Source organism: Phocoena phocoena, chromosome 4 (assembly GCF_963924675.1).
Source record: "Phocoena phocoena chromosome 4, mPhoPho1.1, whole genome shotgun sequence".
Lineage (NCBI taxonomy): Eukaryota > Metazoa > Chordata > Mammalia > Artiodactyla > Phocoenidae > Phocoena > Phocoena phocoena.
The window spans coordinates 64,121,318-64,149,043 of record NC_089222.1 but is presented as its reverse complement, the minus strand read 5'-3'; the positions used below and the strand labels follow the sequence as shown (position 1 = coordinate 64,149,043).

At 42.7% G+C, this 27,726-nt stretch overlaps 1 protein-coding gene across 1 annotated transcript in view; it reads right to left on the bottom strand.

Annotated features, from left to right (window-relative positions):
- Positions 1-5,599: 5,599 nt before the first annotated feature.
- MAP3K13 (mitogen-activated protein kinase kinase kinase 13) overlaps positions 5,600-27,726 on the bottom strand; it is a 129,264-nt gene continuing 107,137 nt past the window's right edge. The window contains exons 7-14 of the mRNA XM_065876197.1: positions 27,566-27,674; positions 19,063-19,172; positions 18,177-18,293; positions 17,353-17,490; positions 12,456-13,242; positions 9,926-9,996; positions 6,917-7,214; positions 5,600-6,067 (exon numbers count right to left, since the gene is read on the bottom strand). Coding sequence (XP_065732269.1) covers positions 5,966-6,067; positions 6,917-7,214; positions 9,926-9,996; positions 12,456-13,242; positions 17,353-17,490; positions 18,177-18,293; positions 19,063-19,172; positions 27,566-27,674 — 1,732 coding nt within the window. The 3' untranslated portion in view covers positions 5,600-5,965. The remainder of the gene's footprint in view (positions 6,068-6,916; positions 7,215-9,925; positions 9,997-12,455; positions 13,243-17,352; positions 17,491-18,176; positions 18,294-19,062; positions 19,173-27,565; positions 27,675-27,726) is intronic.

Sequence of the window (27,726 nt, the reverse complement as noted above, 5' to 3'; positions counted from 1 at the left end):
GGAACTAACAGTACTGGAGACCTCAGAGGACACAGATGAGGGAGATCATTCTGAGACTTGACTACAAAAAAAGTTAATTTGCTCCAAATTGAAAGGAACTCAAATTATTGCAATCAAGAATCAAAGTGGGTCGTCCCACTTCCAGACTCTTGAGAAGTGGTCGCTCGAGGTAGTGAGCTACCCGGGCGATGCGGTCAATAAGGGACGTCTTCCTATTAGGCTGCGCCTTCTGGTGGGGTTCCCTCTGGTCTGCAACCACGGGAGGACCCTGTGTGTCTGGTCACTGGGCAGCAGCCTGGGGCCAGGAGCCAGCGTGCCCCTGAGTGCTGTGAAGTGGCTCTAGAGAGTAGGCCTGGGATTTGGCCGGAAGTTTTCTTACAGTGGCCTTACCGTCTGCTTGGGGGCTCGGCCCTGTGTGAAATCCTGCCAGCATGCTCCGGTTACGTGACAGTTAACAAAAGCCTTAACCTAACCCTTTTGGGGTTACCCTATTTCTCAGAACAGTGATTTCAGAGCTCCCCTCTTCTGCCACCTGTCCCTGAGAAGTGTTCCAGGTTCCACAGGGGTCCTCCATTTGGCAGTCTAGTTCCTTCCAGTTTGAATAGGTGCTTGCAGTATTGGCTGTAACATGCAAACAGGCAGACTAATGTGATTCTTATGTGCTAGTCTGTGAGGCTGCTAACATTGGCGATGTGAGTATATTAGGACATTTATTCTATGAAATCAGCAATGAAGAAAAATCTTGCTGCCTAGAAAGGCACTAAATTCATACTGACAGTACAAGTCAGAGTCTTGAAAAGAATGTCACGTTTTGGTACATCAGTCTCATAGAGTCTAAGGAAGAAGCAAGTAACTGGGACTTGTATTAACTTTCTGTTTATAGAAGGTGGTGGAGGAACATGCTCATTTAACAATGAAATGATGTAAATGAAGAGACATTTTGGAATTCAATATACAATTGGAATCGTACTCCAAAAGGGCAGTGGGTGGAGGCACATGGCCTTTTTGCTGTCATTGGTGCTGCCCCCTGATAGCTGTAGGGTGGGATCTATAAGGAGTACACTGGTATATCCTGTCATTCTCCCATCAGGGCTAACTCGAGATCTCAAACCACCTTAGGAAATTAATTATGAGGTTAGAGCTGGGACAGCAAACAGATCTCCCCTTGCACACCAATTCCAATCAAGTGCCAATTATGGCTCCAAATGCTGTGTTGTGAGAGGTTCTGAGGCCATGTCCAGGCTCAGCAGGAAAGAATATGGTGATCAATAAATACCACGGTCTTGGGTATTGAGGGTGGAGATGGCAGATGGTGGTATGAAGTGCTATTTTGGTTTCTGGCTTGGTAGAAAAACAAAATACAACATAGCGCACTATACTGCAGAGCAGGGCAGGAATTCCTTGGCATTTGTAGAATTCAGTCACAGGAAGTTCAAGTAGAAACATTTTAAGGAAGGGGGGTGGATTGAGACAAAAGGGCATGGAAAAAAAGGGTAAATCTTTTGATCAATAAGAACGCATTCACACTGGAAAAACGTCAATGCTCCACAGTGGGAGAGGGCATTGAAAATTGGGTTGGTACCAGGAAAACCCCAAACCATCAAATCTATTATTACTTAGGGTAAGAGGAAAATTTAGTACAATGAGGCCCTTAAGTGGAAGTCCAGTGTACTTATTAAATCCTACTAAAATATCCTTAATTCTAGAAGGATGGATTTGTTGATACTAAAGTTTTAAAATATGTGAACTTCAAGCTGGTCATACCGAACCATCATACAACACAGTTAACACCTTCACCTCCCTGGGTAGGTGCTCCCCACAATCTCACCAACAGGTCCAAACTTTAGTGGTGGTAAGGTCTATTATAACTTCAAAGGAGGATGCAGGCTTCTCAGTCCCTCTGCCAAGCAATTTTAAGAGGAATTGTTATTCAGAGGACATGATCTAGAAACAGATAGGAATCAGAACCAAATGCCCATCTGCAAAACAAATAAAAACTCATTATCTTGCAGTCAGTCAAAACCAAATGCTAAATGAATGTGGAATTCACTTCAAGGGGGTTAAACTTTTGATCAACAATGAAGCTTGAAATCATAGTCCTGTGATTCTTTAAAGCACTGCCACCCAGTTGTCAGACTGAAGAATTAGCTCTTAAATTCCCCGAGCTCTTCGTTCCACTCTTCAGATGACTGTGGAGTTGTTCTCAAACAAACACACACTAATTCAAAATTGTGCTGGTTATTTGAAGGCAGGCAGTGAAGGGTAGCCTGGGATGGAGAAGGCATTTCTCTTTTAACCTAGACTAAAGACACTGTTCTCTGAAGCCTCTAGTCAGTTCTACTAAAAAATAAGTAAAATGTTCAATGTGGAACTTTATTCAACTTTTTTTTTTTAAATAAATTTATTTATTTTTGGCTACGTTGGGTCTTTGTTGCTGCATGCGGGCTTTCTCGAGTTGCGGCGAGCAGGGGCTACTCTTTGTGGTGTGCGGGCTTCTCATTGCGGTGGCTTCTCTTGTTGTGGAGCTCAGGCTCTAGGCGTGCGGGCTTCAGCAGTTGCGACTCATGGGCTCAGTAGTTGTGGCTCGCGGGCTTTAGAGCGCAGGCTCAGTAGTTGTGGAACATGGGCTTAGTTGCTCCACGACATGTGGGATCTTCCCGGACCAGGGCTCGAACCTGTGTCCCCTGCATTGGCAGGTGGACTCTCAACCACTGTGCCACCAGGGAAGCCCTATTCAACTCTTGACAATAGAGTGAATGACTTGAAGATTCAATACTGTCTGCTATGCTAACTTGCTCATAACAGTCAATCCAGACAGGTATATGGCATTACCATGACAGACAGTCAAGATGGGAATTCAAAAAAGTTATCAAAATTATGAGGTATTGGGGTGGGTTTTCCAGGAAGACCATCACTGAAAGGGGTAAGACACGTTAACCTTTATGTTCCTCTTTGGCCACGACAGGTGGGCAAGACCTGGACATGCTGAAGGGTCAGTGTTTTATGTTGGACAGAAAGAGGACATAGAGGGACTTCCCTGGCGGTCCAGTGGTTAAGACTTCACCTTCCAATGCAGGGGATGCGGGTTTGATCCCTGGTTGGGGACCTAAGATCCCACATGCTTCGCGGCCAAAAACACAAGACATAGAACAGAAGCAATATTGTAACAAATTCAATGAAGACTTTATAAATGGTCCACATCAAAAAAAATAAATAAATAAAGAGGACACAGAGTTGTAGCCTCTCTGTTCTCAGAAGTAATGAACCAGAGAGATTCACAGTATGGTGTGGTCTGAAGTCAGAGGATGAAAAATACGGGCTTTCAAGGTACTTTTCCAGCTCTGTGACTAAGAGACTAAACCTCATTCTAGAATTTCTCTTGTCTTGCTATGGGATGACATCACAGTTAGGCATTTTTTTTTGTCATGCCATCTCTTTATTTCCTTTTTATAGTCTCCCAACTAGGAGCAAAATGTTGGTTTTATGGGATTTAGTAGGAAGGAGATTACAAACTATGCCACCAGTTCTTGAAACTATCTACCCCACAGGCCCCATGCAGATTCCCTGTAGGCCTGTTCCTCTCAGGGCATTACATAATTCTGTTTGTGCTTCTAATGTAGTCCCATGATTTTATTTCTTAAGAAACTCGAGAAAATGTACAGCTTTTGAACTCTTTGTCCACCACTCAGTCATCTGATGCCCACCTAGGAGCTTTTGCGATCAAGTCAAAATCACAACGTATCCACTGGACCTCAGGGCGGTACACGCATCCTCGTGATTGTTGTTGTACACAGAAAATGAGGGAATACAGCTAAGACAAATACCAGGGAGCTCCCAAATGGCAGTTCCATTTTCATTCCTTCATAAAAATCCATAATAATTCATGGTTAGCAATAAACACAATCATTGTGCTACACCATAAACCACACTTTCTGATCGACAGAAAATGAGAAAGATAATTATAAAATAAAATAACAATGATAATAATACCATAACTTAAGATCTTTCATGTAGTCCAGCTACAGAATTTATACAAAATGGAATAATTTAATGAAACAATACTGCTCTCTGTATAAGTTAAATATTTTCCTTCAGCCTACCTAAGAGCTATAAATTACAGACACTAAATTTTAAATCAATGTCTCAACATAAAGTGTAAACAAATGGAGGGATCAAAACAAGCAAAAGGAACTGCTCTATATTCCCTCCTGCTTTTCCTTTTTGGCCAATGCAATCAGTGACACCCAGAGGAGGGTGATGTTTTCATCTGTACTGGAAATGGTTTAATACCTGTGTATGTAAGTCTTTCCTGAAGTCCAGTCCGATGCAATATCAGAGCGTCTAGCCACCCTCTTCAGGTCTTGAGCTTCGAGGTTGTTTGGCTTTAACTGATTTTGGAGACAGAGACAGGAACTAGGCCAACATCTGTTTTTATATAAAATTCTAGATAAAAATTTCCTTAAAGCCAAGGTACCATGAGGTACCTTGGGATGTTTCTCAGAGCCCATGACCCTAGAGACAGGAAGGACTTCATGCCTTGGACAATATTTTTCCAATCTCTGCTTAGCATCAGTTGTTCTTTCTACGAATTTCCAAATCCAATTATTCAAAACTACATTGATCCAAATACATGTTACAAGTAGCATTTAACAAAAATGCTATCGTGATAGGGGAGGGGTTGCCCTTTGCAAGTTGCTTATTTTGCCTTTATTCTGATAGTGGTAGCCAGTCACTACAGCTTCTGGGATAGAATGAGTTAACAAATAAAAACATGGGGGATGGTTTGGGATTGGACATCGGGCAGACTGACACACCTCCTAGCTGTCTTCAAGGACTGTTCTGTTTAAATCAATAAAACTCTAGTAGACAAGCAACCTGGTTCCAGGGTGGGGTGATCCCATCTTCTGCACGTAGTTGAACTGAGACATTCTGAGAATGTCCTTTTACAAATTCCACATTTGCTTTTCCAACACTGTTGGACATTCTCTTTTTGTCTTCTCTCCTCCTAGGGCTCCGCCTCCCCTGCCCCTTTTTCCCTAAAAGAAGCGGCCAACAGGTGGAAAGGAAATAGGCTACAGGAAACTGGCACTTGAGTCTGAAAAATCAACACATTGGTCAAGGTAATGCATTTGCCAAGGTAGTGACACTGACAGCATAAAAAGCAGAAAATTTGTCAAGGACAAGGTTGGACACTGTCTGTAAGTCTCACTACTAACGCTGCTCAGCATTTTAAAAATGAGATCAGCTTTGACACACGCAGTTTTCTTTTTCCTCTTAGAGGAAGCACATGCCCTCAAAGGCCTTGGGTGCAAGTCTCTGGTCTCCAAAACTGTCTAGGTCTTTCCATCACCCATCTGGACAAGCTGGGTGAATTTAATGTGGTCTGTTCACAGATTACCTGGAATTGCTTTTCTTTTGCTGTTTTTGTTTTCTAAAATGTTCAGTATGTCTTGCTCTGGCTCTTCTTCAGTCACTTATGGCCAGAGGAACTGGTCCCCTGTTCAAGCAGCAGTAATACCTCCTGGCTCCACAGATTCCCAAGGATGTTGCTCCTGAATTCCACTTCTGTTCTTTCCTCCTTTCTTTCTCTCTCTCTCTCTTTTTTTTTTGCAAGAAATTATTGTCTTTCTCTCTATCATATATAGTTCACTCTTTACAGTACAAAGTGTTAAAATGTCAAACAAAAATAAATATCAGTGTTACAGTAGCTAGAATATTCAATAAAATAGATCCCTGCCATTCTTGATTGAAATGTTCAGTGAGACTTAATTTCATTTGGATATTTTTTTCCAGAGATTTGTGAAGTCTCATGTTCCTGTTATTGCAGCTCACGTCTAGGGGTAAGAAAGATGGGGTAGCTCTCTTCCCAGACAGAAAAGCAGGGAGAGAGTGGGAAGAGTCTGGGGGTGGGATGGATGTGAAATGCCAGTATAGTCATGAGATCTTCAGGGTAGGTATTCTTTCATTACCAAGTAGCAGAGCTGTAGTGCTTATTGGTCCTAACTGTGGCATCAGAACGCTCCCCATCTGAAGAGTCACAGTCCGATTCTTCAAACTGCATAGGATTCTGCAAAGTCAAGACAACATAAGACCTTAATTCCTTTCTGCAATCAATCAGTAAACATATTTTGAGCACCTCTCATGTGACAGGCGCTGTGCTGGGTTGCTCGCTAAGATAAAGGAGATCAGGTCCTGTCCTTGTGGGGTTTACGGAGAAAGAAGACATATAAAGATGATGATATGGCAATTATGACGAAGGTGATGACAGTGATAACAGTGCCCCCAAAGCCCTACATATATTGTTTACTGTGTCCCAGGCACTGCTGTAAGTGCTTTAACATCTATTAATCCACTCAATCCTCACAACAACCCTACGAAATAGAGGCTGTTATCATACCCATTTTACAGATAAGGGAACTGACCTACAGCGAGGTTAAGTGGCTTACCCAATGTCACACAGTGAGTTAGTGGAAAGGCTGAGATTTGCATCTAGGCAGTCAGATTTCAGGGTCTACACTTCCAACCACTGTGCTATCGTGCCTCTCAGAAGGCAGTACTGTCTGTGAACTAAAGTGTTACATGTGCTCTGATAGCATGTAGGGGCTGGTGGGGACACAGAGGAGGGAGGCTCACACCCTTAACCAGGTTGGGAGATGGGGTCGGAAGTGATGCTTGAGTGAAATCTTGGAATGAAGGGTTCCTGAGCAGTTCTGTGTTTGTGCTTCCTTTGGGAGAATTGCCCCCATTCTGGGGGGGCTCTGTTATCTCTGTACTTCTACTGACTTCATGGAGGCAGTTGTTTTATCTTATATACTAGACGATGATTGTAAAGGCCCTAAGGACTTGAGCATGTTCTAACCCAAAGAGCTCCAGGAAGGGAAGAGTGATGAGAGGAGAAGGGAGGAGAACCCCCCACCTCATAGCCACGGTCCTCCGCACACAGCTTGCCCAGAGACATCTGCGTCTTCACACGGCGCACAGCACACTCCTTGTCAGACAGCCCGTCTGAATGCGAGGATATCTCAATGGGGATCTCCGGCGTCTGGGACAGCAGGTCATCTAGCTTCTCTGCCAGGCGGTCTTCGAGTTTATCCACTAACTCCTCAGGGCTGTTTGAGTGGTCACTGGTATTTCCTTCCTCTCCGTCAGACACAGAGAAATTCTCAGAGCTAAAGGTTGAATATGACTGGCAGCTGCTGATACAGCGATGGGGCCTAGAACCACAAAGAACCAGAGGAACTTAGTCCCAGGAACGGCTACTTTCCTTTTTTTTTTTGGCATGCCCCGGGATCTTAGTTCCCTGACCAGGGATCGAACCCACGCCCCCTGCAGTTGAAGCGTGGAATCTTAACCACTGGATCGCCAGGGAAGTCCTTACTTTCCTTTCCTTGTCTGTCAGTCACAGCCTTGGTGGGAGGTGATCTAGTTCTTTTTTCCTGCCCCTGAGGGAGAGTCAAATCTCAAAAGGCAGAAACTGTTTAAAGCAACAGAGAGAGAAATCTGAGCTTTGTTTGTTTTATATGTTTATGTGGCTCCACACAACGCTCCAAAACTGATGGCTACCACTGGTCTTTGAGAAAATCAGCTGGTCTAATGACACTGTGTATACCTGTGTGGTATGGAAATGTTCACATTGAGAGTATGCTTCTTATACACAGAGAATCAACCACCTAGGTTCTCAAGGGTGAAAGAGACTTTGGAGAGTCTCTGGTCTGACTCCTCTCCCAGAGCAGAAAACTGGAGGCAGAGAAGGGAAGTGACTTGTTCAAGGCCACACAGCAGAGCTGGGCTCGGGCCAGGTCTACTCACATGCCACCATGTCCTTCCCTACCTGCCTGGGCATGGTGGGGCATTTCTCATGGGGCAGAGTGGCCCAGAAGGCCGACCCCCAACAGAAATGTGCTTGGAAGGAACATTCACTCTGCAGCTGTGGGCGCTGCCCAGCCAGTTGCTGGCTCATTCCAGGTAACATCTGGGTTTAGCTCTGATGACGCAAAGCTCCTGGGGTGGGGGAGGGGATTTAAGAACGTTCCTCAGTTCTTTTCCATTGTTTGCAAGAAGCCTAGTAAAAAGAATACTGTTAGCTTACGCTGACTTAACAAACAAAACAAATAAGAAAAAAGAAGACTGCCCTTTCCCTCTGTCATTGTCTGATCTTTCTGTATTTCTTAGTACAAAGCGATTTTGATGGCATATGATCTGAGTTTGGTTGATGGGCAGGCCAGGTGATGGGCTGGGCGCGGGGGTGGCATCAAGGACACATGAAAAGAGGCCAGATGGAGGAAGCCCATGTGGGAAACGGAAGTTAAAGTAGGACTCACACCTTCTCAAGGCGGGTAATCCAGGGGCTTCCCTGGTGGCGCAGTGGTTGAGAATCCGCCTGCCAATGCAGGGGACACGGGTTTAAGCCCTGGTCCGGGAAGATCCCACATGTCGAAGAGCAACTAAGCCCCTGCACCACAACTACTGAGCCTGCACGCCTAGAGCCTGTGTTCCGCAACAAGCCACTGCAATGAGAAGCCTGCGCACCGCAACCAGAGAAAGCCCACGTGCAGCAATGAAGATCCAACAAAGAAAGAAAGAAAGAAAGTCTGGTAATGCAGAAAGGAGACAGAGAGAAGAATGTTATAATATTAAAAGCAAAACCGTGAGGTAAAACCAAAATTTTGCATCATAGCAAGAAAGAAAGGTGGGAAGCCATCAGATGGGCTGAGTTAATGGTGGTCATAAGAACAAAAGCTGGAAGTAACATAATTGTGATGCCTGTAGAATGAGGTCAGAGGATGAAAAGACATTTTATTCGGGCTCAATGTCCCTGCATAGGAGAAAACACAGCGTCCAAGGAAACAACAAGACAGCAATGGCAATGTGGTAGGAATAGCTCAGGGGATGAGAACAGATTTCAATTTTGCGTACAGCATAGGGACCCGGAGTACAATTTACCAAAGTACTAGAAGTCCCTTGGTTTTAGGAAATTCCTGGTTCTGGGTAGGTACACAAACCTTCCTGGGGGATTCTTAAAGGCTTCCTCTTCAAAAACAGATGCCTAGTAGCAGAAAAGGCCTCCTGGGAGGAAAACTACCTTCCCATACTTCTACAAAAGGGCAGCTCTTAATTCTAGAAATGAGGGGTGTGGTCCTTCTTTAGTCCTATAAGCAAAGTTATTATTGCTGGCTAGGCAGGAAGCTATTTCTAAGGATGGGTTGAAGGAGGACTCGACTCATTTAATTATACTTAATTTGAGGTATAAAACCCAAGGCATGGAGAGTGCTATGGATTTAATTGCATCCTCCCAAAATTCATATGTTGAAGCCTTACCTACAATGTGACTGAATCTGGAGAGAGGGTCTTTAAGAGGTAATTAAGGTTAAATGAGGTCATATGGGTGGGGCCCTAATCTGACAGGTCTGTGGCCTTATAAGATGAAGATCTCTCTCTCTCTCCCCCACCATGTGAGGACACAGCAAGAAGGCTGCTGTCTGCAAGCCAGGAAGAGAGTTCTCACCAGGAACCTTGGACTTGGACTTCCCAGCCTCCAGAAGTGGGAGAAATAAATTTCCATTGTTTAAGCCACCCAGTCTGTGGTATTTTGTTATGGCAGCCTGAGCAGACTAATATAGGGAGGTACACTAGAAATCAGTAAAATTACCCATAAAACAGCACAGCCATCTCTCATAAACTGCCCACTATGTTGTCAATTATAACCTTGAATCCATATTTATTTTCCCCATCTTGCAGTTCCTATCTAGTGAATTTGGATAAACTAGAATCTGCTGTGCATAGCCAGCTGCCAAAATGGGCAATGGTAGGTTCCAACTTCCCTACAAGCTGGCTGTTAGAAAGCAGCCTGTGATCGAACCGGAGGGCAAACTCAGGATTTTCCCTGATTACACTGAAGGCAATCACATGTGTTTATTGGTTTTACCTCTGTCTTCGTGGAAATTCAACTTCACTATCTACTTCCCCTTCTTCCTCTTCAGAGGAGTCATCTCCACTCTGAGGAGAACAAGGAGGGAAGAGTCTTATTTCTCTTTCTCTCTCTCTCTTACACACACACACACACACACACGCGCGCGCACACAGTCCCTGTAAAAGATTTAATTTTCATCAAAGACATTGAGTGGTAGCTTGCTGTCATTTTAAAACATATATCTCTTCATTCGTTTAGCAACTTTCCCTGGGTGTCCATGATGAAAGGCCCTGAACTTGAAGAGGGGAAACTGGAGAAGAGGTCTTGGATTTTGGGGTGGTGTCTTGTAACCATTGTCACTTGTGGTTCTAGGCTCTGATATAGAGACTCCAATAAGAGGTGATCTTTTAGTTCTTCAAAGCCCAACAACTACTTTTTCCCCTTTTATGTACCAATCACCTTTTCACTAATATTATAGTTATTATGCTTACATCATCTCTACTACTAAGACATACATGATTTAGGGTCAGACCCCATCTTGTTGTACTGTATTCCTCCTCCACCATTAATACAACACTGCATACAAGGTAGGTGCTTAGCACATGACTGAGTCAGCATGTGGGCACAGATAAGAGAACTCTGGTTGGGACATCTGAGGCCTCATCATTGCTGGGGCTCTGTGGTTGATCTGGAAGGGTGGGTAAGTGTCCCATCTGAGAACATGATCTTCCCTGTGAGGGAAGATTCCATTTCCCTTCCAGGGCATAGGAACAGCCCCACTTCAGATCAACTGTCATTAATGCACGGGATTACTACAATCCCTTGTGAGGTGGGTAAGTGGGTCCAAATAACTGTACCAAACATTGAGGATAATTTACCTTTAAAGTCATTTCTGACAATCCATCACTTTTACCCATTTGTATTCTGATGTGCTTTTTTGCGTAGGAAAGACAGGGATGGAGTTATCCTGACTGTGGAGATGAGCACTTCCCCCTAGAAGACCCGTGGGAGCGTATCTCAGCAGAGAGAAATTAAGCTGCTCTGTGGGAGTGTGGTTTTAGTGAGGCCAAAAGTAGAAGGGGTGTGTTCCGTGGCCTGCAGACCCACGGATGCCTCAAAATGGCATCAGGATGGTTCAAAGATACATGTTACTTGGGAGGGGACGGGGGAATGGGGTGATTGCTAAAGGGTGCAGGGGTTTCTTTTCGGGGTGATGGAAATATTCTAAAATTAGTTGTGGTGATGGCTGCACAACTCGAGAGAAAGAACTGAGTTATACACTTTAAATGGGAGAACTGTGTGGTATGTGAATTGTATCTCAATAAAGTTGTTACGAAAAAATTATGTTATTGGCTTTAGGGGTCAGAGGAGCAGAGACCGACTTAGCCCAAATCCACTGCACTACCTGAAACACAATTTATTTCTGGGAAAGCTCAGTCAATAGCAGCCCTGTAAGTGGAGGAAGAAATACAGTTCTGAGACAGTGGCCTTCAGATTCAACTTCTTTTCTAGTAAATGTCTAGTTGACCAAAACATCCTCATTTACATTTTAGACATTTTCATTCCTTCAACTGAACTTCTGATGAACGATGATGATATGAAACAGTAGTTAGAATTGAGTGGGTGTTTTCTCTGTGCTAAATACTTTTCACACATAGTGTTATTTTTAACACATTAGCAAGATGAGCTCACATTTTTGGAAGGTTGCTACGTGCCAGGTCCTGTTCTAAATGCTTTATATGTATTAACTCATTTAATCTTCACATCGACCAATGAGACAGGGTCCACTATTAGCCCCATTTCATAGATTAGAAACCGATGTTCATAAAGGTAATAAGTGGAAGAGCCTCGCTTTGAACTCAGGTCTGACTCCCAAGTTTGGGCTCTTACCCACAAGGGAGGAGAGGTAGTCCGCCTCCCAGCTAATAAACCACAGGCAGCCAGTGGGCGAGGAACAGGTTTCAGTGACTGAGAACCAGCTGGATCATGACGGTTATTAATTAAGGCGATATTGTGAAGAAAGCTAGTTCCATGGGGGATTAATAGATGTTATTTTAAAAAGGCAATATGGTCACATAGGTGAGGGAAGTGCTGGATTAAACAAGGTTATTGCATGATTTCTCAAAGCCTAGGATTTGTTAATGTGAGCTTAGGAAGCTCCAAGAGGGGACAGAGAATACTGTTTCCCAGACATGTTTTATAACGGGAGCCTTCCTTCTTGCTACATCCCTTAGGACTAGGCTAGAGTAGCAGATTCCAAACTATTTTGATGACATGTTGCTAACATATGGCTATTTTTCATTGATAAATTATCTACATTTGAATCAGTCCCCTGATTCAGGAGTTTCCAAAGTGTACTCCTTAGTCCATCACTTAAGCAGTGTGGAAAGCATTAAAAGTAAATAAACTGCTATTTATGCTTTTGTTATCTCATCCTTTTACAAAATGCATATTTTTTATGTACGTTTTATACTGCATAGAATATGACAGGCTCTGACATTCCTTGAAGGCAGTGACACACACCGCGGCTGTCATCACACCTTACCTTCTGAAGGGGCCTTGTTTTTCGAGGTAGCGCTGGGGGGGTGATGCGATGAGAGGTGTTGAGGGATGATGCAGACCCACAGCCGCTGAATTCCTTTTCTTCCATTTTCTCAGAACCTTGGGCATTTTCCGAGAGGGGATTGTGTGCTGGTGGCTTGAAAAGGCTGGGGTTCCTCCCCACGGGCTTGGCAGAGGGGATGTCTACGGACCCATGCTGTTCCGGCCTGCGCTGGAGGCAGGGGTCATAGGGGTCAGCCTGACAACAGCCCCAGGGGCCAGCCTGGCCCTTGTCGGGCTCAGAACTTTTCCAGCAATCTGCTGCCACGGCCGTGGAGATGAGGTCAGGGCTGGAGCCAGGAATCTGTCTTTGAGCATGGCTGCTGAGTGGGCTCCGTAGGGCCGCCGCGGGGCCAAAATACCTCAGGTTGTTGGCGCAGGTTGCAACGTCCTGTCCGTGCATATCGAGTCTGGGACGGTGACTCTGAGACGTGGCAGGAGGGGGTTGCTGGTGTTGCTGCTGCAGAGGACTACGGTGATGGGGAGAAGGGTATTCGGACTGAGCCTGGTGCAGGTAAGTGGGATGGGGTGAATTTTCCCGGGCTGGCTGGCTTTTTAAGATCGCCGCAAAGTCACTATGGCTGCCTCGGCTACTCCCGCGGCGGTGGCGTGGTTTGCTCCGATATCGGCTCTTGCTGCTGGAGGTGGACATTTTGGGACTTCCGGACAAAGGGGATGCAGTGGGAGCCACTTCCACACTGGGGATACCTTCAGATCTCAACAGATCTGGCCTGGGAGAAAAGAACAGGTTTGGTTTTAAACACATGAAGACACATTCAAGTTTGGGGAAATGTATCCCAGGCCTTAAAGTACACATAATCTTTGAATCAGCAGTTACATACACAGGGATTTATCCAGTGGAGATAACGGATGTGCACAAAGATGTATGTTGGAAGATGTTATGTTAAAGCATTGTTTAAAATAGCAGAAAGCTAGAAACAACCTAATGTCCACTTACAGAGGATTCCCTTTATTCCTTCTGGATTTTATTCTGTGCTTCACTAGCTGAGTACTCAAACCCCTTTAAATTCTAATTTTACCCTACAGGCTTCTTGACCTCTTCCTCACAGTATCAGCTCTCAGCTTGGTGCCAGTATGCCAAGGCACAGGCATGGGTGTTTGCTCACGATCAGAAATCTTTCTGGTGATGGATCCCATGGAGGGATCACAAAGGACAGAGGTCTGGGACCAGAGAAGGAAACCTCAGTTAATTAGACAAGAGGCTAAATTCAGGGAGTTTCGTCTAGACATGGTCCCCTTGAGGGCTGCTACTAAGTCATATCCACCTTTGCATGTGGAGGACACTAGCAAGGAGTCTTGCTCACAGTAGGTACTCAATAAATGTTTCAGGAAGGGGCCGAAGGGGGTGGCAGTAGAGGAGGGGGAATTAATAGAGAGCCCAGGAGGTTGCGTAGAGCCAGTAAGAGAAGGGCTCATGTGGAACGACCCGGTATTCTACCGTGTTCCTAAAGGGAGGAGGGCCTCTCTCAGCCCACTGGGCTAGTCACGTGGCTCATGTGCAGGAGGAACCCAGAGCCTGCAGGTGAACCTTACACACACCAACACCAAGGCACACAGGCAACCAATAAGTGATTTCTAAACTGAAGAACTGATTCAGGGCAGAGACTCTAGGATGCCAGGTAGTATCGCTACCTCCTTCCCCCCAAAGAGTAGCCCCACCCTTCTTTCGGACCAGGCAGACACAAATCAGCTGGAGATTTCAGAGCTGGAGGGCCCAAACTCTTTTTTTTTTTTTTTTTTTAAAAAAACCCAACAGAATCCTTTACTCAAATGAATTATGAGAAACCCAATATATAAAATAGATACAGTAAGAGAACAGATTGGTGGCTGCCAGAGGTGGGGGTGGGAATAGGGGGTGGGCGATATGGGTGAAGGGGGTCAAAGGTACAAACTTCCAATTATGACATAAATAAGTCATGGGATGTAATGTACAGCATGGTAACTATAGTTAATAATACTGTATTGGATATTTGAAATTTGCTAAGAGAGTACATCTTAAAAGTTCTCGTCACAAGGAAAAAAAATTTGTAACTGTGTGTGGTGATAGATGTTAACCAAACTTATTTTGGTGATCATTTTGTAATATACACATATGTCGAATCATTATGTTGTACACCTGAAACTAACATAATGTTACATGTCAATTATATCTTAAAAAACCCAAACCCAGATATAGTAGAACAGCTGAAGAGAGGAGGGAGAGCAGAAGCCCCTCCCATGGGGCTCCCCCTCCTTGTCCTCTCTACCCCTGCAGTGGCCTCAGAGACACCTCTATTCAGGCCCTAGGGGGTCCCAGACCTTGTAAGGAAACCACAGATGCAGTCCTGCCTTCATCCTATGTGATGAAGAACCCAAACCCCAGCCAAAGTGGCTCCTGGTCTCACAGCTCATTACTATTAGAATCCAGACAAGAAGTCTCTCCTACTTGACAGTCTGGCTTGTTGGACGTCAGAATACAGCTTGAAGGTGCATACGAATCACTTGGGAGCTTGTTGAAATGACTGCACTGGGATGTCTGGGATGCGGCCTAAGGGCCTGCATTTAGCAGCCACGTTCTCAGATGATGCTGAACTAAGGACTACATTTTGAAGAGCCTCACAGGAAATCAGTAGGCATCAGGCAATAGGAGATGGGTTTTTCTTCTCTTTCAGGAGAAGTTCAGTTAAAGGCTTGTCTTAGCACAGAAGTTCCAGGTATAATTGGTTTATGATGAGGCGGGTAGGGTACTGTGCTGCTGTCAGCATCTTCCCGTCTCAGATTCACAGCTTTGTGGTCAGCTGGCCAACTTGTGGCACAGAAGGCATCTGGATCGAGGAGGTCCTGGGGCTTTTTATTGAGGAAAGAGAGCCCTCCAAGGCCCAGTTAGGGCATCTATCAATACTTACACAGTAACTGGCTATGGCAGGATCTAAAAGAAAGCTAAGGTGAAAGTGCCATTAAGTCAGGTAAAGGCTGTGTTTATTGAACCTGGCAGTGCAAAAATCAAAGAATAATGCTGAGACAGCACTTCACAGTTGACAAAGCCATTTACAATATATAAAACACAAGTTTCCTACCATTACAATATCCATGTTACAGATGAGGGCACTGAGGGATCAGAGAGGTTAGCTGGCTTGTGTCTCTCACAAAGCTAGTAAATGGCAAAACTCACAACTTGAAGCCAAGTTTTTGGACACCGAGAAATAGTTCTTCCTCCATTCCAAGCTCCTCCATATTATGAAGTATTTAGATTATCTTATTAGACTATACTCACTTGTGATGGGCTTGGTGGATCCATCACTGAACTCCGACTCTCTTTTCAGTCCCTAACTAAACACAAACTGAAACCAAGGCTAAAGGATAGTGGATGGTTTCTCCTCTCTGATCGCCTCAGTGGGCATTGACCTTCTGACTCCCTAATCACTGGACTGTCCAAGTAATCTGAAACATAAATCTTTCAAGGGGCAATCAACTGAAAGCGTAACTCTCTGCAGCTCTAATACCTACTCCGGGTTGCCTTTCCAGACAAGTTCAGCTCACTGACTAAGCATCTACTGGTGCTGTCAAACTCTTTCAAATGCATCTCTCACAGGCAAAATAAAAGTAAACACAAGCTCACACTGTGAAAAATTAAACAGTACTATTTTCTCCCAAAGTGCTCTTTGTTTTAACTGTCGGCAGACTGCAGGGAGGAGCCAGCAGGTGAAGTCTGTGCCTCGTTTGTACACCAAAAGAAGAGAGGTGCTGGGATTCCTGGAAGGTTTTGCCAGGTGCCAACTGAAAACAATTTCTCAGAGCTTGACCAGAAGATGGTCAGTAAAAGCAAAACTGGAATGAATCCATGTAGTTATCCCTCAGTAGTTTAGATTCATGTTAGTCATGCTGTGCTGGAATGGTCACTGTTCTGAAAGCCTTAAAATACACGCTCGGTTTGCATTTTCTCACTGTCTTTATTCTTCCTGCATTTAGCTCAAGTCTCACTGCTGGGTCTACAACCCAGGTTAAGGGATATTTCCTTCTTTTGCTTTAATTTAGGATAGGGTCAACTCTATTCCTTGGGAGGAATGAGGCTCTAGCAGAGTCTGGTAATAAAAACTGACTGGAAGAGCATTCTAAAATTAAACTAATATAAGGAAAATGTGTTATAATTAGGGGAAAGGGCATCTTTTAAAACAATTAAAAAACCCATTTTTTTTTTTTGAGCAACTATGATTTCCTAGGTGATTTCATACGTTGTCTTATTTAAACCTCACGAAAGTTCCACACAGGAGTGGGATGAGGGGAACTATATGGTTAGACACAGGTAATTATCAAAGTGCCTGCTTTTGTTTTTGGTGGTAGATTTACAGGCACTTATTACATTATTAAAAAGAACTAACTAAATGAATATATAAAAGTGGGACATGCATGGACCAATGTTGCATAAATCAAGAATTATGGTGAACTCAATTCTGTGCACTAGGGGTCAAAAAAAGAAAAAGAAATCTCACGTGCTATAGTTACACCGTTTTACCCATGGGGTTGAGAGTGGTCAAGTGACATGATCCAAATCACACAGCTTCTAATAGGCAGAGCCAGGATTTGAATCCAGGTCTGTTTGGCCCCCAGTTCATTTCTCTTTTCATTATTCCACGCTAAGGTAATAAACATCAAAGCCTCAGACAGTAAAAACTAGATTCCTGGAGTCCATGACACACTCTCTCCCACCTGCCTAGGCCATATCTAGAGGCAAGTGCGCTGACGACGTGGTACCGTGTGGCCACGCCCACCATCATCTAATCATGTATTTTAGGGGCATGTTTCCCCATTCATCTGAATATCAGGTCAGTACAGGTGCTCACCGCCTGGTCTGCATCCCAGGTCTGTGAGGCACACCTTTCCTCTTCATGAGTTTCTCCATGGCATTAGGGTGGATTATTGGACGGACAGGATGTCGTTTGTAGGTCCCAGGATACTTCTTCTCCACTGCTTGCTCACGCCTGAAGAATGAAAGAAAAAGCTATGTCTCATTCACCGCAGACAGAAAAGTTGGGCAGAATGTTTTCACAGGTTAACTCCACCCAGAGATTCTGGCCACACTTAACAGATACAGGCTATCTGAAGAATAGCAAGGCGGCTCTTCAGGTTAAAAAGGAAAAAAAAAAAATTCAAATTAACCTGACTTCATTTTTTTCTTCAGGTCGCAGATGGACTTGGAGGCCAACCCTCCTGTCCCCAACGTGCCTCATGAGACACACAGCAGTGGCTGAAGTCCTACTTGTTTTCAGCAGCTGCTGTTTTAGTCAGGACCCCAGGGTTTCTCACCATTCTCAGGAATACCCTGAACCGCTTGCAGCAGCTGCCTTACTTCCCCAGGGGGCAGTAAGCTCCCATGCATCCACACCAGGCTCTTCTTGAAATGAGGACCCCTTTCCTGAGCCATTCGGCAGGTTGAAGTTGCAAAGGCTTGTCAAGCGCATAGTCCCCTAGAACCAGCTCTGTGGCAGCTCCACTCAGCTGTAAGCCTCACCGGGGCGGGGACCTGTGCCCGGCACATGCCCTAAGGAATGCTGGGTGGACGAATAAAACAGCTGCCAGTTCTGAGTAGCAGCAACCTGGACGAGTAGTACATTTCAGCCAAAGGATAGACCCAAATCAGTCAGGACACAGTGGTCTGGATACATACTTGATTAGCTCCTTCTCTCGCATTTCTAGCTGCAGCATGATGGCACTCAATTCCATGTATAAATTATTAGCCCGCTCAAGTTTCCTCTCATAGTGCTCACGAATATCCAAAGCATGCCTATCAAAGAAAACACGGAAGCAGTGAAGCTGATGAATGTGAGGGAGAACTAAGGTCAGCTCTAATGAAACAAGAACAGGGTGGTTTATCTCAAAAGCAGTTGCCCAAGGGCCCTCTAAATTTAAGACTCCCTTGTCCGATGCAAAGACTCAGACAAGAGTGAGTGGGAGATGGGAAATCCGAGTTTTCCACTTAGTTGATTGTTAAGGGTCATATCCAGCCATATAGGATAGCCAGGAGGGCTACAGATAAAACTGAATGCAATTTATGTATAATGTACAGCCTTTGTCTGTGCAGTATTGGCAATATCCTAATAAGAATACAGTATAATATATGTTAAGGGAAATATGCAGTTAAAGCACGGTCACTCATCACTCATTTATACTTATCCACACTACAGATCCTGTCTAATCTAGTGGTTATCTGAGAACATGTGTTCTATCCCTTGACAGATTATGAGCCTCTTGAGGCCAGGGACTACATCTTATAAACTTCTGACCTTTCATGTTACCTAGGACAGCGGCTGAATAAACAAATAGCATTGCTCCAGGAATCTTTGTTGCAGAGATATAATAAAGGAGGATAACAGAGGTGGGGGCGGGGGAGACGATAAAAAAGTGATATAAGGGAGGACCAACTTTTAAAGAGAATAACAATAACCAGCAGAAGTGCAAGGTGTGTAGAAAATGAAATGATTCACAACAAGGGTTCCTGCTAACATCTGAAGACCTGGGAATGAGAAGAGGTGAAGTAGGAGACATCAGCTGACCTGAGCTCTTCTCTGCGCCTTCGAATCAGTTCTTCATCTAATCGGTGGATACAAGTTCCTTCACTTTTGATCTTCTCAAAGTGTTTTTTTACTTCTTCTCTCCATTCAGCCTAGGCAAGGACAAATTAGATTTTGTTAATAGTCCAGGAGTTTTAATCCCTGATATAACCATAGGATCATGTACAAGATTTTCCCCCCTGTATGCTTCTACTAAAGAGCCTTATAGAATAGATGTTCAATAAATGTTCTTTGATAGCAAAATATCTCATGCTAGTGTATCTGCACACCCCACCCCACTCCTCACCCCATTTTCTGTATTTAGTCCAGTACTCAGTGCTGTCTTTTCTAATTTTCTTTCAGTACTAACCAAAAGAAACATCATAGCTGGCATGCTAGCCATCATCTCTGGAACAAAAGAGCTCACTTTTAAGTCAGGATGGTGGCTGAGAGAGCCTGGCTAGAAAGAACAGCTCTGATAACCATATGGTACAAGCATGTGTCAGTGACAATATGATCGTCTTTACATTTGGACCAGAATTCCTCCTAGGCTTTGTTTATGAAAATATCTTGAGAAAATATTTGGAATAGAAGATCCAAGGGGCAAGAACAGCAGGAGATGGGGATAAAAATATGGGGAATTATACGGGAATTTGGAGGTGGGGAAAAGAAAAGAAAAGAGAGAAGGGGAAGGAGGAGAAAGAGCACGGCCAAACATTTTAGTAGTCTGACAAAAATTTTAGGAGAGGGATGGATATCTAATGTGTGATTTAAGTTGTTCAAAATGTAAGCCTCTTCCAAGTTCCTAAACCTTTAGTAAAGCCTCTTTCACCTTGACTTCGGATGAGTGTTTCTATTTGTTCTGTTTTGTTTTTTTAAATCAAGGAAAGGTGCTGAACTTCATGCTTAGGTCAAAGACAGGAAAAAGATAAAGGAACAACCAAAAGATGGCAGGAATGGGGACCCAAGCAAACAGAGTCAAAGTGTCCATGAAATTATAAATCTCCCAGGAATTCACAGAAGTATTAAAAAGGACATTGGACTTTCCACAGGGCATTGAATTTCAGACCAATTTATCTAAATTTTAGGAGGTAGGAACATCTCTGCAGGAATATAGTCTACAGACCATTTCTAGAAAAGCAGCTAAAGGAGATGCTTCCTCAAATTATGTACACACTACTATCCCAAGAAGCTAATGAGATTATCTAAAATAATTTCTAGTGAAGGCTAGATATGTAACCAAATGTTTCTAATTGTATCATCTTCTTCTAGAGCTATTCTATTACTTTCAGATTCATGTTAAAAATGATCTCTCTAGATCATGGAAGAAGTTATGCTTAAGTAGTTGTGAAGTTACAGAAGTTTCTCCCCAAATTTGCTGTTTCTCATTTTTTAAAAAAGTCTTGATTGAATTTGCTACAATATTGCTTCTGTTTTACATTTTGGTTTTTTGGCTGCGAGGCATGTGGGATCTTACTCCCCAGCCAGGGATCGAACCCACACCCCCTGCACTGGAAGGCAAAGTCTCAACCACTGGACCGCCAGGGAAGTCCTTCATTTATTTTTATAGAGGAAATTATATTGCAATTATTTAGAAAGCGGTCATCCTACTTATCTGTTTATAATACGTTAGATCTTCACATGTATATATGTTGACTGACCATTGGGGAGACATTTCTGTTAGTCAGTTGACTTTCGGGCATCAAACCTGACAGCCAACGTCATCAAAGAGCGGAGCTCTAGAATGCACTGTCCATTGTTTGGTAACAGTCTTTGACTGTATCTAAGCAGTAAATGCAGGTTTGGCTGAGCCCCAGGTAATGCTGTTCTCTCAGCCATCAGATCAAAGTCATGAAGTAGGAAGAGCATTTGAGCTTTAAGAGGCCAAAGATGAAAATCAAGAGTTGTTGGACCTAAGAAGGATAAGGGAGAGGGCCAAATGTGGGCCTTAAAGCATCCTCTTTTGTGAAAAACATGTCAGTAGATTCTACTCCAGCACTTAAAGAAGGGACCAGGAAAAGGAATACCTCCCTCTGGCAGTAAGGAATCAGATATCACAGATCGGATTTTTTAAATTCTAGAGGAAATAAACCTCCTGACATCTAGCTTACGGGAATGTGAAACTTAAAGAAAACCTTCTGAAGATTGAAACTTATTAAGAAAGTAGATTTCCCAAAAGAAGTTCCCTCTGTGGGAAAACACCAGGTACTGATTAATAATGTGTTTTCCCCAGATGTTAATTTTGGAGTTCCATCACTATACTTAGAATCTTTATGTAATAGGAGTTCCAATTTGCACTTAATCTGCAATTTAGACATTTCTGGGCATAACTAAGAAATGGAGGTGGGCAGGCTGAAGCCAATTTGCACAGAGATTAAGGAGTCTATGAAAGAAAATATGAGGGAAGAAGGAATCCTGTGTGATCTTGACCTATAACAAAGCCATCAACATAGGAGTGGAGAGGCATTTCCCATTTGTTCCACTAATATCTGTAAAATTTTGGGCCATAATCAGCACTATTCTGCGACTTTTAACAAAATGTAACTCAACAGGGAAAGGAACAATTCATTGCATAAACAGAACAACGTGCAACTTTGGACTATGGAGAAGTCCAGAGCTTCTCCATAAAATAGCAGCTCCTGGTGGGTGATGGCACTGCCTTAAGGATACGGCAGCATCCACTGGATGCCAGCTGGGGACTACAGCCTTTCAGCAGAAAACAGTACTAACCAATAAAGTAATACCCAGAAGATGCTTGGTGGAAGAGTGCTGTTGCAGCCAGAGTCACTGGAAAGTAGGGCAGACATTAATATGAGGCTGTTTGAGATCCCCCCCTAAGACTCGTTACTGGGGATTCCCCCAAACTGCTTGTAGGGTGGAGGGAGGGAGTACGGAGTGCTTCACAAGGTACTTAAGTCCTGTGTAAGCAGGTAAGGGAAAAATACAGTGACAGTTGGGTTACTGTCATGAATGGAATCCTCTTTATAACCCACATAAGGCCTGGGAAAGGCTGTAACATCTAGAAGGTTTTTGTCTTCTCCAGTCTTTCAGTTATTCAATCAGCAGACTGAAGCTCTTGTAACCAAACCTTGCTTCTCTTCTCTCTCATAATATGTGTCAAAATGAAGCTGAATTAATATATCAATGGATAAATAAAATAGGGTATATCCATATAGTAGAATATTATTTAGTCATAAAAAGGAATGAAGTTGTGACATATGCTACAAAATAGATAAACCTTGAAAACATGCTAAATGAAACCAATCTGACACAAAAAGACAACTACTGTATGATTCTACTTCCATGAAATATCTAGAATAGGCAAATTCATAGAGATAGAAAGTAGAACAGAGATTACCAGGGGCTGTGGGGGAAGACAGAATGGGAAGTTATTGCTTAATGAGGTAGTGAGAAATTTTGAAAATAGATAATGGTGACAGTTTTATAACATTGTGAATGTAATTTATGCCACTGAACTGTATATTTAAAAATGGTTAAAATGGCAAATTATATATATATTTTACCACAATTTTTATAAAGTAAAAAAAGAAGTTGAGCCAGCTCCAGCCTAGCTTGAGGAATAGAGAAGCAGGATGTTGAGGGGCTAAGTAGTGGGAAAACATAGATTCTGAGTCAGAAAGGTCTTAGAGGTTGTCAAGTCCAAATCTTGATTGGTATGAGTCCTCTTTACTGTCTCCCCACATAAGTGACCAGCTTGTGCCTAAGCGCCTACTTGCTCATGATGAAATTACTCTTTTTTAAAATTTATTTATTTTTATTTTTGGCTGTGTTGGGTCTTCGTTTCTGTGCAAGGGCTTTCTCTAGCTGTGGTGAGTGGGGGCCACTCTTCATCGCGGTGCGTGGGCCTCTCACTATCGTGGCCTCTCTTGTTGTGGAGCACAGGCTCCAGACACGCAGGCTCAGTAGTTGTGGCTCACGAGCCTAGTTGCTCCGCGGCATGTGGAATCTTCCCAGACCAGGGCTGGAACCCGGGTTCCCTGCATTGGCAGGCAGATTCTCAACCACTGCGCCACCAGGGAAGCCCCCGATGAAATTACTCTTAAGGTAGAAGAGTCTGGCCCTATAATGAGCTATCTGTCTCTGCAACTCCCAGCCCCTGAATTTCTGGGTGGTCATGGTGGCACTCAAAAGGAAACTAGAATGGTGCAAAGACACAGGGTTGTGGAAGAGCTCAGAAGCAGGGCACGTGATGTACCTAGCAGCTGGGATCTGGGACCAGGCTAAAATGTTTTTTAAAAACTCATACCAAATGTAATTGAATACCAGGAGCAATATTTGCCTACTTGGAGAAATGGGTTATTGTCTAGGAATGAAGCAATAGCTTTGGCAGAATCTAATATTGTACTGAAATTGGTTGCTTTGTTCATCTGTTCTATATATGCTGTTTCCTTATACATGTGCTGTTGATGAGAAACAGATGAAGCATTTTCTCTCAGGAAGGCGTCAGCTGGGCTCTTGTCAGCATTCTTGACTGACAGTTCTGGGGGAAGGTGGCGACCAGCAGCTAATAACCATTGATGGATGACTGATGAGGAAAGGGTTTGGTCAGCAGGCAGGAGGCGAGGCCGCAGGTATAAAAGTGCTATCGAAAAGCAAAACTATGTGCTAAAAAACTAGTTCTTGCCCATTGAGGGAGGATAAAGTCAAAAGACAATTAATTCCTATTTAATTGTGGAATTAAATAGGAATTTAATTTAAATAGGAATTTAATTGTGGATGGAGCTCCCTAGCTGCCATCTTATCCATCTCAGGAGTTCATCAGAAAAAGTACCCAGAATCTCTACAGTGGCATATACTTAGCAATAAAAGGAATGAATTATTGATATGTACCACAACATGGACAAATCTCAAATGCATTATGCTAAGTGAACGAAGACAGGCACAAAAGCCTACATATCATATTATTCCATTTATATGACATTCTGGAAAATACAAAACCATAGGAATAGAAGACAGATATCTTTTTAGCAAGGACTGGGGCTGGGAGGAAGGGACTGGATACAAAAGGACGTGGAGAAAATTGGAATGATGAAAATATTCTGTATCTTGTTTGTGGTGTATATATTTGCCAAAACACATCAAATTGTACAGGTAAAAAGGATGTATTTTATGTTTGTAGATTATACAGAATAACATGACTTAAAAAAACTCTCAATCTTAAATTCCCAATTAGAGTTTGAGATGTCCTAGGTAATTTTATTTCTAGCTTCCTATGTAACTTTTTCCTTTCTATAGTAGCAGCAAATACCAAGGACTTTAGTTATTAGATTTTTATAAACATGTCTGAGATATATGGCAGACATTGCCATATATAGAGGGAAAATAGAGGCCCAATGGCATCCAATTACTCATCCACATTAATGGTGTAATGGTGACCAGAATCCAGGTCCCCAGACTCAAAGACCAGTGCTTCTCACATATATTAAATACCCATTCCTCAAATAGCAGCCCATCTTCTTTATAATTAGCAACCAGTAAATAACCATTTTCCCATTTCTAATAATAAAAACAAGGATAAATGGGTCTTAAAAAAAGAAAGAAAAAGTATCCAGAATGTAACACCTCCAAGGAGGCTTACTTTTTATAGCTTTGTGGGAGGTGAATAATAATATCTTAACAATCAAACAGTTCTTTACAGTTTATAATGCACTTGCATGTTTATTATCTTATTTGATCCTCACCAAAACTCCACAAGGAAGGGAAGATATGGTTATCCTCATTGTTTAGATGAGTAAGCTGAGGTTTAGGGAAATTTAGTGACTTATCCAAGGTCACAGGACAGGGGTTTAGGCTCAAAATCTGTTACTTTTCCCAGTACCTACCTCGTTAGTCCATAAATATTGGGTTGGCCAAAAATTTCGTTCGGGTTTTTCCATAAGATGGGTTTTCATTCGGGAAAAACCCAAACGAACTTTTTGGCCAACCCAATACTTTATTATCATTAGCCAGAGATAGTCTGAATTTCAGACCCAGAAACAAATCAGCTTGTAAATACCTGAAAGATTTTAGGAACTAGCAAGGGTACTTTGAACTATTTAAGGAGAGGTAAAATTTTATGCTGGGAGAAAAATGTGGTAGAATTTATGAATATTAAAAGATGTCCAATGCACTGTTTTTCCCTTCTATTCCTTTTCCTCCCCTTCCTCTCCTTTTCATACTCTTGCTCTCAGAGAACCTTCTCTGAGTTTAATCTTAATGCTGCATAGATTAATAAAAGTGAATTTACACAAGTAAGGATAATAACTGTGGGGACTTAGTTGCACTACACAGTGTTTTATATATATGGTGGGTATTCAGAAAGTGTGGTGCTGGCTTCAGAAGTGATATTCTGGGAGCACACAAGTAGCATCTGTTTAGAATTTGATGTCTTCCAAGTATGTACAGTTATACTCTCAATGGCTTGTGGCTTAGTATTCTCACCAAAAATTGCTTTTCAAAATTGTGGTACGTATAGTTTTCTTGTAAAGGAAGCAACGCTGTGACTGTAACCATATCTTAAAGTCTGAAAAATTTCCTAGAGAGTACTCACTATTATTCTCTTTCATTTCACAAGAGGACTTAAGTCTTCTTCTTAACAAAAGAAAATATATGAAAGATTTCTAATCCAGTAACCAATACCTACATGTATTTGTATAGATAGGCAATAGTTTTAATAGTTCTAAGGGAATTTACCTGAATGCATATCAAAGAACATAGGAAATGTCATGAAGTTATCCTCTTATTTTCTCTAAAATCAAACACTTTACTTACATAAGAATCCCCCAGAAACACTAAAAAACTATAGGGGCAAGCCAGACTATTCAAAGACAGTGTGGGGAGAGCTAAGTTTGTGGGTCATAGCATGTTAGAACTTCAGGCAATAGAGGAAAGGTCTCTGATTTATTATTCCTTAGAAACTGCAAAGACCTTGTTCCTTAATTAAGATATTCCCCAATATCTGATGGGCGGGATATCTCTCTGTTTATCAGACGCCAGAGAAGCAAGTAGTCCAAGCCTCTGGTCGGGCCAGGTAATAAAGCATATTGGAGGACTTGTTTAACTCCCAGGGATGATGCCCCTCCCAGTCCAGTTTGCTGTCAATGCATACTTCCCTGGTAGGTAAACTCATCACCCATTGGAGTTGGGGGCTATTAGGAGTAGACTGAGACACTAATTGGTAATAATATTTCTTCTCTGAGAAGAAATTCTCTGAAAATGAATCTTTGAAATCATACTGGAAGTCAATGCAGAGATGGAATTCATCTTGCAAAAATTCATTTTGCAAAGTGAGAAGAAATTTCTTCTGTATGAGAAGAAATTAGGTAATACTATATTTAAAATTCTATAAGCATAAAGCTATAATTTAAGATGATCACAATTATTTCAAAAGCCATAGTTTCATCCCATTTTACTCCTTTTGCTATTGCCTGGGTCTGGTAGGGGTAAGTAAGGACCTCATGTATACTGATCCCTCACAACTCCCTATCCATCTTGACAGTGGTTAGACCACTGATCCTTATGCCATTTACAGCATTTTTATTTAATGGTCACAAATTTGTCAGTAATGCACCCATGCCTTACAACATGTGATGGCAGATTCTCTTGTCAAGAGGTGAAATCTATTTCTCAATCTGGGTTAGCCCGTGACTTGCATTGGCCAATGAGACATTAGCAGCCACAATGCACACACAGGCTGGAAAGTCACGTGTGCGCTGGGGCTTGCTCTCTTGCTGCATTTGGTACCCTGAGCAGACCATGTGAACCAGCCCAAGTTAGCCTGCTGAAGGATAAGAAGCCACGTGGAGGAGAACAGAGGTGTTCTAGCTAATAGCCAGCTAATCGCTGGACTTGTGAATGAGACCATCTGGAACCAGCCAGCCTCCCAGTCAACCTGGCAACTGACTGCAGACACATGAGTGATCCCAAGTCAAAGCCAAATGAAGAACCGCCCAGCATAGATTACAAACCCACAGAATCATGAGCTAAACAACAGCTTATTGTTTTAAGCCATAAGTTTTGGGACAGTAATGGAGTAAAGGCTAACAGATACATTAAATTATATTTTATTTGGTGCTACTAGGTGACACACTTAAAGTTAGTGAAAAGCCTAATTTAATCAACGGGCTCTCTCTGGGATTTAATTTTCCTCCTCTGTACTTTAGCTTTTCTAACTTTAAGGAAAGCAATATTTTCATGAAGGTCAGCAGTAATTCTAATTCAAATGTATGTACATACAGTTTTCATATCCTCTTTTCCTCTTTTCTCTCCAACAACTTCACCAGAACCCACTAGGAAGATGATATTTTAATACATGCTATCTTCAAATAAGAGAATAATATATGTTAAGGGCTTAAAAAACTCTAAAAATGTCATGCGTGTTAGGTATCATTATTGTTTCACAATGAGTAGAGTTATATAATTGCTATCAGAATCAGAATACCCTTACTCCTTCTCACTGAGAGTTTCCTGTCTGTTTAGCAGCACCTGGAACAGTTTCCAGACTTACCTGAGACTTGAAGTAAGTTTCTTGTGGGGTGGCAAGTACATCCGCAGATGCGATGTCTAAATGCATGAGTGTCTGCCGAAAAGAAGGTCGATTGCGAGGTTTACTCTGCCTAAAAGTTAAAAAAAAAAAAGCTTGTGCATTAGAGAAGTTGTGTCCAGGAG